Consider the following 13,752-nt stretch of genomic DNA (forward strand, 5'->3'; position numbering starts at 1 on the left):
CCTGAGGTGCATCATCAAAGCTGTGTGAATAATAACAGCTGTGAGCCCGTGCCTGAGGTGCATCGTCAGAGCTGTGTGAATAATAACTGCAGGCAGCCCTGTGCCTGAGGTGCATCATCAGAGCTGTGTGAATAATAACTGTGTAAGCCCCGTGCCTGAGGTGCATCATCAGAGCTGTGTGAATAATAACAGCTGTGAGCCCGTGCCTGAGGTGCATCATCAGAGCTGTGTGAATAATACCTGCGTCAGCCCCGTGCGTGAGGTGCATCATCAGAGCTGTGTGAATAATAACTGCGTCAGCCCCGTGCGTGAGGTGCATCATCAGAGCTGTGTGAATAATAACAGCTGTGAGCCCGTGCCTGGGTGCATCATCAGAGCTGTGTGAATAATAACTGCAGGCAGCCCTGTGCCTGAGGTGCATCATCAGAGCTGAGTGAATAATAGCTGAGTCAGCCCCGTGCCTGAGGTGCATCATCAGAGCTGTGTGAATAATAACAGCTGTCAGCCCGTGCCTGAGGTGCATCATCAGAGCTGTGTGAATAATAACAGCTGTGAGCCCGTGCCTGAGGTGCCTCATCAGATCTGTGTGAATAATAATAACGTCAGCCCCGTGCCTGAGGTGCATCATCAGAGCTGTGTGAATAATAACAGCGTCAGCCCCGTGCATGAGGTGCATTATCAGAGCTGTGTGAATAATAACAGCGTCAGCCCCGTGCCTGAGGTGTATCATCAGAGCTGTGTGAATAATAACAGCGTCAGCCCCGTGCGTGAGGTGCATTATCAGAGCTGTGTGAATAATACCTGCGTCAGCCCCGTGCCGGAGGTGCATCATCAGAGCTGTGTGAATAATAACAGCGTCAGCCCCGTGCGTGAGGTGCATTATCAGAGCTGTGTGAATAATAACAGCGTCAGCCCCGTGCCTGAGGTGTATCATCAGAGCTGTGTGAATAATACCTGCGTCAGACCCGTGCCGGAGGTGCATCATCAGAGCTGTGTGAATAATAACAGCGTCAGCCACGTGCCTGAGGTGTATCATCAGAGCTGTGTGAATAATAACTGCGTCAGCCCGGTGCCTGAGGTGCATCATCAGAGCTGTGTGAATAATAACAGCTGTGAGCCCGTGCCTGAGGTGCATCATCAGAGCCCGTGCCCGAGGTGCATCATCAGAGCTGTGTGAATAATAACTGCGTCAGCCCCGTGCGTGAGGTGCATCATCAGAGCTGTGTGAATAATAACTGCGTCAGCCCCGTGTCTGAGGTGCATCATCAGAGCTCTGTGAATAATAACAGCTGTGAGCCCGTGCCTGGGGTGCATCCGATCCGAGGTCCCACGGCTCTGCTCCCCGCCGCCACTACCAGGAAGAAAAAAAACACGCACAAAGCGGGACGGTGTCTATGGCCAACCGACCGCGGTCTCCCCCAGACCGTGCCAGCGACAGGACCAGCTCCGGTGAGATACACGCAGCCCATCCGGAGGGATGAGGCGAGCAGTTGGGCTGCAGGCGGCTGGCGAAACAACAGGGGGAGGAGAGACGGTAGGGAGAAGAGGGAGGAGACGTGGAAGGAGCGGCGCAGGGAGGTAGAGACAGAGGAACAGAGATGGGGACACCGAAGCAGGGATGGAGAAACAGGGAAATGTGAGTGGATATGAGGGGGAAGGGAGACAGGCAAGGGTGGGACAGAAAACAGCAGGGAAAGAGAGCGAAAGAGAGTCATAGAAGAGAGACAGGCTTGGGTGGGACAGAAAACAGCAGGAAACGACAGCGAAAGAGCGTCAAAACGGCTGCAAAGCTCCGAAAATTTCGGAATTGGGGGCGTGTTTTTGGCGTTCTGAGTGACGGATGACTTCACAGGTACAAAGAACGCAAAAAACACGCCCCCAAATCCGAAAGAGACGGGGCTTGAACGGAGTGATGCGCCTCTCCTCCAATGGCTGGCCTCCGTTTAGGAAGCCAGCCAATGGTGGAGAGAGGCGGGTTCAATCCCCCATACCTAAAAACATTCAATCTCCCACCAGAGACTGCGCAAGCGCAGCCTTCGGTCCTCGACCTAATAAAACTGAGGGGTAGATGAGTTTTAAAGGAGCAGGATTACAGAGATTGAGATTTAGACCCAACACCATAACAAAGAGCAGAAAACCACGTGGTGCGTTCGCGCACGATTTTGAGCATGAGGACGCACTTCACTCTTCCCCACGCAAAGCGCACGTTGTGCCGGCAAACTCCGCCCGTTAGCGGATCTCTGCGCAGAGTGGCAGAATTTTTGGCGACTATGCGGAGTTGCGCGTAGTGCAACTCGGCAAACTCTGCCCAGGCCTAGTTGTGAGGAAGCCCTTTCAGTGTGCTAGATAACTGATGAGATCTACCAGGCTATTTCCATTGTCTGGAAAGGAAGATGATTGGTTACATCACAGAGGAAGAAGTGCAACATTCCTTAAGAAAGCGATGCAACGGAGCCGATCGCTATTATTATTAACAGTTAAATGTTCTTCATGTCCAGAGCACCGGTTTGATGTCGGGGGAAAATCTGTTGTTAACGGTTGTTCATAGATTCAAATAGCACTTGTACCTTGTTTGATGGGTAGGTTTGGAGCTCACGTGTGCTACCTCACAACTGAGCAGTAGAGGAGGTCTTGTTCTGGCTTTATAAGGCGGCATAGAAGTAGAAAGGGCTTTCGGTGCCGATACATTTTCCTTCTTAAAAGGATTTGCCTTGTACGGATGTACCTTAGTTGTCCTGCACAAACACTCTCTCGTTTTAGAAGTATGTCACATCAGCCGGTCATTGCACTTAGTCTAAAGCTGACAACCGCCCATGATGGCAACTGCGTATAGCACTCTATTCTGCCTGCTGCTGCACGGATATTTATACAAGATCTTCTCTAACTAACCTTTGTTGCACTTTTTGTGGTTTTTGCAGATACGAGTTTGTAAGGCTAATATAATAGCTTTTAGCTGCCTATGCTGGCAATTGAATCCAGCGTTTTATTTTGCACGTTGCATGGATATAGATCCCTCCTAACTAATCCTGCCTTTGCACGGTTGCGCCTTTTGCTGTTCCTGCTCATGCAATATTTTTAGGCTCAACCCTTTAAAGCCTTGGTTGGCATGTTTTTAAATCATTTTTAGCTTTCCCTCCTGCCTGTTGAATAGCTACCACACCACCTTTTAGACTCGTGAATCATTCAATAATAGACTCAGTTTTTTATTATAGTTAGATATTTTATTTCTTGGGTAAGCGCCATTTACACAGGCGTTCTCAATTTTTTTTTAATACGTTCATGACTTGACTCATTGTGGCACGCTATGGAGCTTATCTATAATTTGTCTGTGTTGTAGCAAAGGACAGAGGACATAGTTTTGTCATTGAGGGAAGCAATGCAGCTTTTACTGTTTGTCCTTTAAGGCGCCTTAAGCTAAGCAGATACCACCTTGATTCCCTGAAACAAAGAAAGGAGGAATGCTAGTAAAAGGGATTATGTGGACAGGAATGTTTTCTCTTTTAGTTTTATGTATAATTTGCATTTTATTGTAAGCATGTTTTTATTTCGGTTTGGCTTTACTGCAAAGCTGAATCAATAAACTAAACCGGAAAATTGAAACTATAAGTAAATTAAACATGCCAATTGGGTATGATCCAATATTTCCACGTGTAGAAGAGAGAGCACATGCACTTTAGCACTGGTTAGCAGTGGAAAAGGGCTCAGAGTCCTAAGACCAACAAAAACAAGTTCAGCAAAAAGTAGCAGGAGGAAGGCAAAACATTTGGGGTGACTGCAAAATGGGCCTTTTTTTCAACGTGAATCTCAGGCTTTGTCATCCAATCCTCTATACCGGACATCTACCCAGACAGGCTGGTTCTGCAAACTAGAGCTTCCTTTCTGCCGAAAGTCATCACTCCCTTTCATGTCAGTCAGTCCATCACCCTGCCTACTTGTTACACTCTGCCACATCCCTCTAAAGAAAAAGAGACTACACCACCCGTACCCAAAAAGAGCATTGTTTTTCTAACTTGACCACAACTTTTTGTGGGGTATACCAGAGCGAATAAGGAAAAGGCGGTGCAGAAGCAGACCATCTCCTCCTGATGGATTATGCTCTGCATTAACATCTGGTACGCATTGGCCAAAAAGCAACCCCCTAAGGGTTTGTGTACTTATTCCACCAGAGCCAAGCCAAGGTTACGACCACTGCATCAGCATGCAAAGTCCCTGTCCTGGATATCTGCCAGGCAGTAACGTGGGCCTCTCTGCACACATTGAAAAACACCACTGCATGGATAGTCAGGTCCGTCAGGATGAGCACTTTGCCTGTTCGGTTCTGCAGGACCGTTTTAGTCTGAAATTGTTTGGCAGACACCTCCAGGGAGGTATTGCTTAGGTATCTAGTCTAAGGTGAGGAATCTGCACCTAGAAGTCTCTATCAGATGAACTATTTACTTACCTTCGGCAATACCTTCTCTGGTGAAGATTGTCTAGCCGCGGATTCCTTATTGACCCACCCATTCTTCCCGCTCAGTGAACAGATTTCTAGGGACAGGATTTCCCACTTTTCAAGTCACTAGTTTTGCACACCAGGGGTCAGTGTTCTTCCTAGCTCTGCGCTCCTAGCATAGAAAGTCACAAAAAGAAACTGATGTCAGTGTACTGAAGTGGCACCTATATAGGCACCTCGCACGCCACTTCTTGTGCAGATGATGCCAAATAGAGCAGAACAACGCCAACTACTGGAGTGCAGGGGTACTGCTTCCTAAACATTTCCTAATCCAATCTGATGCCTCAGGGTAATTCTTAGGTAAGGAATCTGCAGCTAGATAATAATAATACTAATAATAATAATAATAATAATAACCATTGTTATTACTATTATTATTATTATTATGCCTGAGGGTAATTCTTAGGTACGTAATCTGCAGCTAGATACAGTCTCTACCAGATAAGGCATTACCGAAGGTAACTCCTCAAATTTGCTTGAAAATGCATCATTTGTTCACAATTTCCCCCCAAAAAACCTGTAGGTTGTTCGGGCTCGCTCAGTACGCTTGCTCGCCATTGTGCAGTACGACAATAAGTTTACGCCTCGCCACTTTCAAATGTCACCAGCCGCCACTGAAGGTAAGTAACTTGTTCATTTACACTATTCCATTAGCTTGATGTGGTACTAAAGACTCGCCTTCCATTTTACCAAATGTTTATCTAAGAATACGAATCTGGGAAGAATCCCTCATTGGAGAATTCTTTTGACAAGTAATTCATTTTTCGTACTTAATTGAGAGTTTAAAAGTCTCCTGTAAGGGAGAAAAATTGTGTTTTATTGGTGAGATGTCTCTGGAATAGCGAGTAATATCTTGTTAGTAAACAAATCATGTGGCAGTTTTAACACCTTAGCTGCGTGTAAACATTTCTCCCCAGTGCTGCGCTGTCCATTAGAACTAGTGCTGAATGGACGTTCAATGGTCGTGCGCAGCACTGGGGAGGTAGCGCTGCTGACGACCATTGGCCGTCAGCAGCACTTAAGGGGTTAAATGATCAAAAGTGAAAGTAAATAGTGCCATACTCTTTTGTGGTCCAGGCGCTGTGTGAGCTGGAAGAGTTCAAGAATTTAGACGCTGATATGGAAGGTTCTGCCAAACGATGGAAAAAAATTGTGGAAGCCGAAGCTCCAGAAAAAGAGAAATTCCCCAAGGAGTGGAAGAATAAAACATCCCTGCAAAAATTGTGCATGATGAGGTGCATGAGGCCCGATAGGATGACCTACGCTATCAGGTACAGCTGAAACTCTTGTTTCGTTTCTCTGGCTATGACATTTCATGCTCTTTTGAATATTTCCTATGCTCACGGTAGGAATATCTGGTACCATGCAAATGTTGTGCCACTCTAGTAACCCACACAACACAAGTTCTTTTAGGCTCATTTTCTGACAATGAATGACTGATGGTTGAAGTCCCTAGGTGAAACTCCTGCTCTTTTAACTTAGCACTATTGGATACAATATTTTTAAATCATAGTTCTTTAAAACATTTTTTTTGTTTCCAAGCAGAGCAAGACCTGTTAATTTTTGCCAAGCCTATCTTGGGTTGCCAGTTACCTGCCGTGGAGGCCTGTATGTCTGTTAAAATAGAGGCCTGTTGTTCTTTTGGGCAGCTTTATTTCATTAGTGCAGGAAACCCACTTCTCTATGTAGTGTACCACAAGGGGGTACACTGTACAGAGAGGTCGAAGAGGCTCTTATTGGTTTATAGAGGCAAAATTAAAATACTAACGCTATATTTTTTGGTAGTCTGGGCGAGCAGTTGGCTTTTCAGAGGGTGGTGCTAAGCATTTGTTGTACTCACAGAGGGAATAAATGATACACACACTCAAGGAATGAGGTTGAGATTAAATTAGGAAAATAGTACTTTTTTATATAACTATTTATTCCAAGAACTTTGGGTACAAGGTAAATACTTTTCGCAATATGATAAACCACACTAAAATGCAGTAATCACAGTTGTGCGCAATTACGCACAATACATTACCTATGGAAGGAAAAAGGCAATTGGTAAAAGCACTGCAGTACGGTTATTGTGTGGTAAACCTGTTGGAAATCAGATGGTTCAGGACCAAGGTCCAAAGTGCCAAGGCCAAGGCCAGTGGAGCTTCCTGGGTTTCTCGGCAAACAAGGGAGAAGCGGACTTTGTAACTGGCGTGCTCTGAACCAAGGGAGCCACCTGTAAAAGCAAGGCAAAGGGGGACTTACAGGCAAGTCTGAGGGCTGTCAAGGGAGAGTAGAGGTCACAAGGGCTCTGGGGCGTCTGGGTGCAGTGCAGATGGGCAGCTGGGCAAAGGAACGCAAAGGTGACCCTCACATTCTGCGGCTGGCACCTTGGAGCGACAATTTTGGATCTGCTGGTTCACTGCTTAGGTGGGTCCCTCGTCAGGTGCTGAGTCACTGTAAAGTTGGAGTCTGCCTGGACTTGGTTTTGGAGGTTTTTTTCAGGTATTGGTGCCTTGCAGCTCCGGTGAGTCCTGGATCCCTCAAAACTTGAGGCAGAGCTGACACCCCAGAGCAAGCGTACCTTTGGATGGCACTCTGAGAAGTCAGTCTGGCATGGGAACTGGACGATGCTGGGCTGGACTTATCTGTGTGTTTGATGCCTGCAGCTGCAGGGAGATAGTGCCTCTATCTTAAGGGTGATTTTTGAAGTCCTGATGACCCTCCGGGGTTTGTGGAGGCCACACAGTGATGAGATGAGCTGAAGGATTGACATTGTTGAGTTCTATGGAAGTAGGCAGGAGTCTACACCCAAAATCCACCACAAGGTCTGCAGTTCTCAGCCCATCTGCGTTTCTCCGGTCATCTTCTTGTGTCTGTGGAATCTAAGTTTCAGGGTCTGGGATGATACCTGAAGGGTGGAGTTGGCAGCGGGGGGCACACCTCCTATTTTTTTTTCCCACCTGTCTTCCAGCCAAAGGGGGTGAGGGCAGGAGGGGGTGCCTGTTCCTTCTATCAGGACAGGATGTGATTGAGTTTCAAGGTGGCAAGAGATTTGAAGCTTCCCACCACACTTGGCATTTCCTGACCAGGGGAAGGTGTGAACACCTCCGCCCAGGACAGGCTTTGTTCTCGACCACTGAGTGCACTGGCGCTCACACCATGACATTCAGAACACTGTCTGGTGGGGACAGGCTGCCTTATACCAGTCGTTGACCACACTATGGATTGGTAGGTTTCAGGGGACACCTCTAAAGTGTCCTTTGTGAGCAGTTATTTTTTATAAATCTGACACTGGAATCAGTGCATGTTTATTAAGAAAAGATGCTTGGTACCAAACATCTCATAATACAGTGAAACCATCATAGATTTGATGAACTCATAATGACCAGTGCCCAGCCCATGTACTCCTCATGGCTTCCCTGTTCACTTACAATTATTGGATATTGCAGGGGAATACCTGTTCATGTGGATATGTCTTCACAGGGGATTTAGTGCTGCCTGCCTTTGGGCTCTAAGCCCTGCTATAGTATTTACTATATCCCATGCAGTGTCTATGGGCATGGTACACAGGGATGTATGCCATGTTGACTCTTCGGTTTGGTCTGCACTAAGGCACACAGTCTGCAATGGCAGTGTGCATGGCTTTGGTGAGGGGACTGTAGGGTGGCAAAATGTGTGCTGCTACTCTTGGGGGCCCTCTTCAGTGCCAATGCCCTAGGTAAGAGGGGTAACCTTTACTAGGGACTTACAAGGGGTACTGAAGTTGTGCCAATTTTTTTTTATCAAAATGTACAGTTTTGGGGAAGATCTTCTGGCACAGGGGACCTGGTTGGCAATGACCCTGTGCACATCCAGTTAAAATTAAATCATTTTCCAGACAAAAAATTGGGGGCTAACTATATGAGGCTGGCTTAGTATATGGTGCACATTTATTCAAGTGAAGCACTTTGCACTAATCCACGCAATCCTTATGGTGATTTTAGTCTTCTTTGACAACAATAGAAAACCCTCTAAGTGGTAGCTGTGGAGAGCAGCCTTCAGGCTTATCCAGAAGTGTTAAGCAGCTTGTTTTACCAGATCTAATCATGAAGGGCCCGATTCACAGAACTAACTTAAGACAAAATCCTAAACTTACTACCATTTTGGTATTCACAGAAGACACTTACTCATTTTGGTATTCACAGAAGACACTTACTCATCAATGAGTAAGTGCCTTCTGTGAATACCAAAACGAGGAAATGGTAGTAAGTTTAGTATTTTGTCTTAAGTAAGTTCTGTGAATTGGGCCCCAACTGTAGGTAAAACTTAAAAGAACCACACAGTGTATATATAAAAATATGTCTATTTATTACACAATACTCACTAACACATTGGTTTATCTCCTACCCGGAGATATCAACACAAATACACAGTATTTCAATAGCAAGAGGTAAGTAAGCACAATACACAGACATCTCCAGGGCAAGACCAAATCGTATACTAAGAAAGTGTAATGCGAACTGCGACCAAAGTCTCAACTTGGACCAGGAGACTCAGAAGAGCTGGAGACACAATGAAGCACCCAAGGTAAGTACCCAGGAACTCCACAGAGGCTGTGTTCAGAGTGGAAATACAGCAGCATTCTCAATAGCAGTCAATGGAAAACTCACAATTGCAGTTTTGAACAAGAACCCTCCCCAATGGACCCTGAAGAAACCCCGTGGAAGACAGAAGGTTGGAGAGTCACCCCCACGTTGACCCCCCCCTGGAACCAGGATACCTACATCAGGGAAGCCGGGTGCATAGGTGAGAAGTGACATCGGAAACCGCCATAGACCACAATGGAGGACTTCAGTAAAGATGTCGCTGGCGAAGACTGTGCAAGAGTCCAGTGGAATCCAAGGGTGGGTTCTTTAAGAGAAGAACCTGCAGGCAGAGGGGGCAGATAATATGCCACTCGGAGGTAACCAGGAGGCACGGAAGCACAATGCCCACCCATGTCGGAAGATGCAGGAGTGATGACTGTAACCTTGCCGGTCAGTTGTGAGGACTAGGCAACACTGAGGAAGACCAGGAGCCATTCACGAGCTGTCCTACAATGGAAGTCGAGAACGACCGGGGTCGGTGTCCAGCGGGAGCACCATCAAGTCTTGCCAGCTGCAACAGGTGTGGAAAGCAAAGAAGGAGCAGCGTTGGGACCAGCAAGGGACTCACCCTGAGCAGGAGAGTCAGAGTTGGCCCTAAGCAAGCAGAGGAGTCCACTGAAGCAAGACAAGACCCTCAAGACGACCCACAGATTGAAGGCACAGAAGTCGCAAGAGGACCTCAAGCAGCTCACCAAAGATGAAGGCCTATGATGCAGGCAATATGGTGAGTACGAAGATCTTGGCAATATGAGATGCTGGAGGCTAGAGCTTCTTGTAGCTCAAAGATCTCTGGAATGCAAAGCCAACAAGCCTTGGCATTGGCAAGTCAACGCGGTGTACAGGGGTTCGGTCTCAGCGGTTTCGACAATGGATACTAGCCTCAAAATTGCTGAGATGACAGGACAGGCCTAAATGGAGTTGCAGAACCACCACCTGTGATGCTGAGCCTTTCAGAGTCCATGGGACGTCAGGAGCAGCAGACTGGTCAGCTTCGTTTCAGCCTGCAGATATAGGGGAGTGACTCCTTTACTCCATTGGAGATTACTTCTCGTGTCCTTGATGCTCATAGGTCTGTTAAAGATACTGGAAGAGCACAGACAGAAACGACAAAGAAGACTTGCAGAACAGCGAGACCAGGGGCAGATTGAGTCTTCCTTGTTGCAGTCTCGCATCAAGGCAAAGTCCAGCGAAGTCCAGGTGTCTAGACAGTCGAAGAGGGACGTGGTTTCAGGCTTGAATCTTGCCCCATGATGAATCTGAGGACCCACCCACAGGTAAGCACTTTTATACCCTAAGAAAGGGGTTAGGATGACTTAGGGGTCACTCACAGAGAAGGGGCTGGACAGAGTAAAGGATACTCCCATGTCCTTTGTCACACCAGAGCAGGAGCCAAGGGCTTCCAGCAATATTTATTGCGATTCCTACAGCTTCCTTATTTGCGATTAGCTAATTGCTAATCGCAAATAAGGAATAACTCCCCATTCATTCCTACGGGCCTAAAGGCCCATAGGAATGAATGGGAAGACATATCAATGTGCGAATCGCTATTAGCGATTCGCATTTTGATTCTGCGATTTCAAGGGTGCAGGAGTGTCCAAAGGACACCCTGTTGCACCCCTGAAATGATATGGGATGCTGGTGTTACGTACACACATGTCCCAAGGACATGTGTGTGTGTAACATACAACTTAGAAAAATGCACTTAAGTGCATTTTTCTAAGTTTTCGCTATTTACCACGAGGTTTGACTTTGCGGTAAATAGCGGCCCCGGATTGCGAAATCGCAATTTTAAAATGGTTCATGCATTGCATATAAGGAATCGCAAATTGCGATTCCTTATATGTTTTTGCAATTTGAGAATTCGCAATTATTTGCAAATTCTTATATTGCGAGAGCATGAACCATTGATGAATCCCAAATGCAATTATTGCTGGCGCAAACGGCCGATATTTGCGAATCGCACCGTTTGCGCTCGCAAAAATGCTTGATGAATCTACCTGTAAGTCAGCTCAGAAGCAGGAGGGCAGAATTGTGCCTGGGGTCGGCAGCAGGACTAACTTGCTGGCAAACCCTGGAAGTTCTCGGGGCTTCCCGGAGGAGCCCCCCAGTGCATGGAATCATACCTCCAACACCGGTTATGGTGTTGGGGTATGATTCCAACATGTTTGATACCAAACATGCCCAGGTTTGTCACAGTCACTATGTAGTTAGCCCTCGCGTAATGATGTATGGCCACTAAATGTATCAAAATGGCTGACCACACTTACGAAGCCTGGAGAATCGACTCTGGGATTTGTAGGGGTGTCCTGCTCATGCAGGGGCACTTACATGCTTATAACCCAGGACCCTGCCTTCAGTATTGAAAGGCCTGTCTTTGGGGTGACAGATTTTAAGTGTAGTGACCTCAGATATAAGAAAACGTACACCTGTCATAAGTGATGCTAGCACCAACTTGCACAGGCTGCAATGGCAGGTCTGTTGTCACTGTTTGAGTGTCCTCTCATGGGTGGCATAATACATGCTGCATCCTATGCGGGACCCCTGCTGTACCTATGCCCTTGGTACCTCACTACCATATACTAGAGATTTACAAGAGTGCACCAATAGCTAATTAGGGAGGTACAAAAGTACTTACCAAGTCAAATTTAGGGAGAAAGCACAATGACTGGGGTCTTGATTAGCTGGATCCCAGTTACATTAGCCAATAAAATCAGACTGAAACCAGAAAAACGTGGGGGTAACTATGAAAGCAGATTCTACTTTGCTACACTAACCATGTCCTAAAGAGGCACTCCCCCCCCCCCCCAATTAAAGAGGATGAGACTAACCTTCCCCTAGAAGGTACTCATCGTCTAAGTGGAAGAAGCTGGAAAGTCCATCTGCATTGGCAAGGTCTGTGCTCCACTTCAAAGTTCATTCCCTGTAGAGATATGGACCACCTTAGCAGTTTGAGATTTTCACCTTTAATTTACTTTAACCATCTGAGAGGCCTGAGGTTGAGTGAGTTGAACAAAGACATCAGAACCAAACAGGTATTGCCCCAGCTTCTCCAGGGACAAAACCACAGCAAATCTTCCCACTCAGTGGCACTCAAATGCTGTTGCCTAGGGAGTAGTCCTCTATTCATGAAAGTCCATGACTGGTCTTAAACTTGGCAAACACAAGGAGATGATGGACGGAGTGCTGAAGCTTGATCATTTATTTGGGATAGGACCTATCATGTTCTATGTTCAGAGGCATCTGTCTGCACAATGAATTGCTTGGTATAATCTGGAGCTTTCAGAACAGGTGCAGAGCACATGGCTTCCTTTACAAGGAGTCAAAGCCTTTTGATAGATCACTGTCTAGTTCACTTTTTTGGGCATTCTTTTGGAAGTCAGTTCTTTGAGAGGTGTCTCAAAGGTACCATCATTCTTCACAAACCTCCTATAGTACCCAGTAAAGCCAAGGAAGGCCCTGACTTTAGTCTGGGTTGTTGAAGCCACCCACTCCAGAATGATCTGGATCTTGGGCTGTAAGGGTTGAACCTGGCCTCCACCAAGAAGGGGGCCCAAGTATGCAACCTTTCCCTGCCCTATATGGCACTTGATTGCCTTGCTAGTGAGGCCTGCACTTCTCAGAGCTTCTAGTACTTTCTCAAGGTGGGTTGGATGGTCTTATCAGGTAGAGCTAAAGACAGCAGTATCATCTAATCTGAAAGAAACACGTAGTGATAGATTCCTTACCTTAGAATTACCCCCAGGCGGCAGACTGGATCCCGAACGTTTTTATCAGCAGTACCCCTGCGGGTCGGTAGGCATCGTCGTGCGGCTCCGCGTGCGTCGTTGGCACTGATATGACATCACTGGAGCTACTTAGACGCGCCCAAGCGCGCTGATGTCAGTTCTTACTTTTTCAGCGCCAGCAAGTGCAGATCAGGGAAGAGCTAGTTTCCCCGTTACTTTTTGACTGAGTTTTTTAAAGGCCTTTTGTATAATTTTTTCGAGTTGAATGACTCCTGGTGTTGTAGGGATGCATGGCTTTGAGAACTGTGAGGACTATCACCGCATGCTTTCGGTGACGGACCACACTGACTGCCGGGCCATGGCTCCGAAGACTTTGCGGGAGCGGTCCAGAAGGTTGCTGGAAGTCCGGCAGTCGGCTCTGCGCTGCTCAAGGTCCCAGTCCTGTGGGTGGTTGAGGGACCGGGCGTGGAGCCGTCACCATCATTCCTCTGGATCTAAGTCTTCGCACTGGGGGTCCGGTAAGTCGCTTCTCGACTTCCCCTCGCGCGACGCGACTGAGGTTGTGCCAACCCTGCGGCTCCGGCGGAGCCTGCAACGTTGCAGCCTGCCTACCCACCCTTTCCGGGTCCGTCAGCGACGCCTGCTCAGGTGCAATTTTTTTACTGCCATGGCCGACTCTATGGGCCGCCTGGCCCCGCCGGTGTGCCTAGGGGCCACGTAGGCCCTACTGGGGGGTCCTGTCCTTCCATCGCTGGTGGCTCTGGTGCCGTGGGATCCGGGATCGGACCCCGGTCGACGCCAGTTGTCCTTATAACACCTCTACCGACGTCAACCCCACCGGCAGCACCTCCGACGTCGCCCGCTCCTCGGGACGTCGTCGTCCCCAGTTTCAGCCCTGAACCGGACACGGTGCCGATCGGCGCCACTC

At 47.5% G+C, this 13,752-nt stretch overlaps 1 protein-coding gene across 1 annotated transcript in view; it reads left to right on the plus strand.

The window, feature by feature from the left end:
• DNAH17 (dynein axonemal heavy chain 17) overlaps positions 1 to 13,752 on the plus strand; it is a 15,539,113-nt gene that overhangs the window by 13,902,080 nt on the left and 1,623,281 nt on the right. Inside the window, exon 72 of the mRNA XM_086931082.1 lies at positions 5,570 to 5,763. Coding sequence (XP_086787208.1) covers positions 5,570 to 5,763 — 194 coding nt within the window. The remainder of the gene's footprint in view (positions 1 to 5,569; positions 5,764 to 13,752) is intronic.

Source organism: Lissotriton vulgaris, chromosome 7 (genome assembly GCF_964263255.1).
Source record: "Lissotriton vulgaris chromosome 7, aLisVul1.2, whole genome shotgun sequence".
In the NCBI taxonomy this organism is placed as follows: Eukaryota; Metazoa; Chordata; class Amphibia; order Caudata; family Salamandridae; genus Lissotriton; species Lissotriton vulgaris.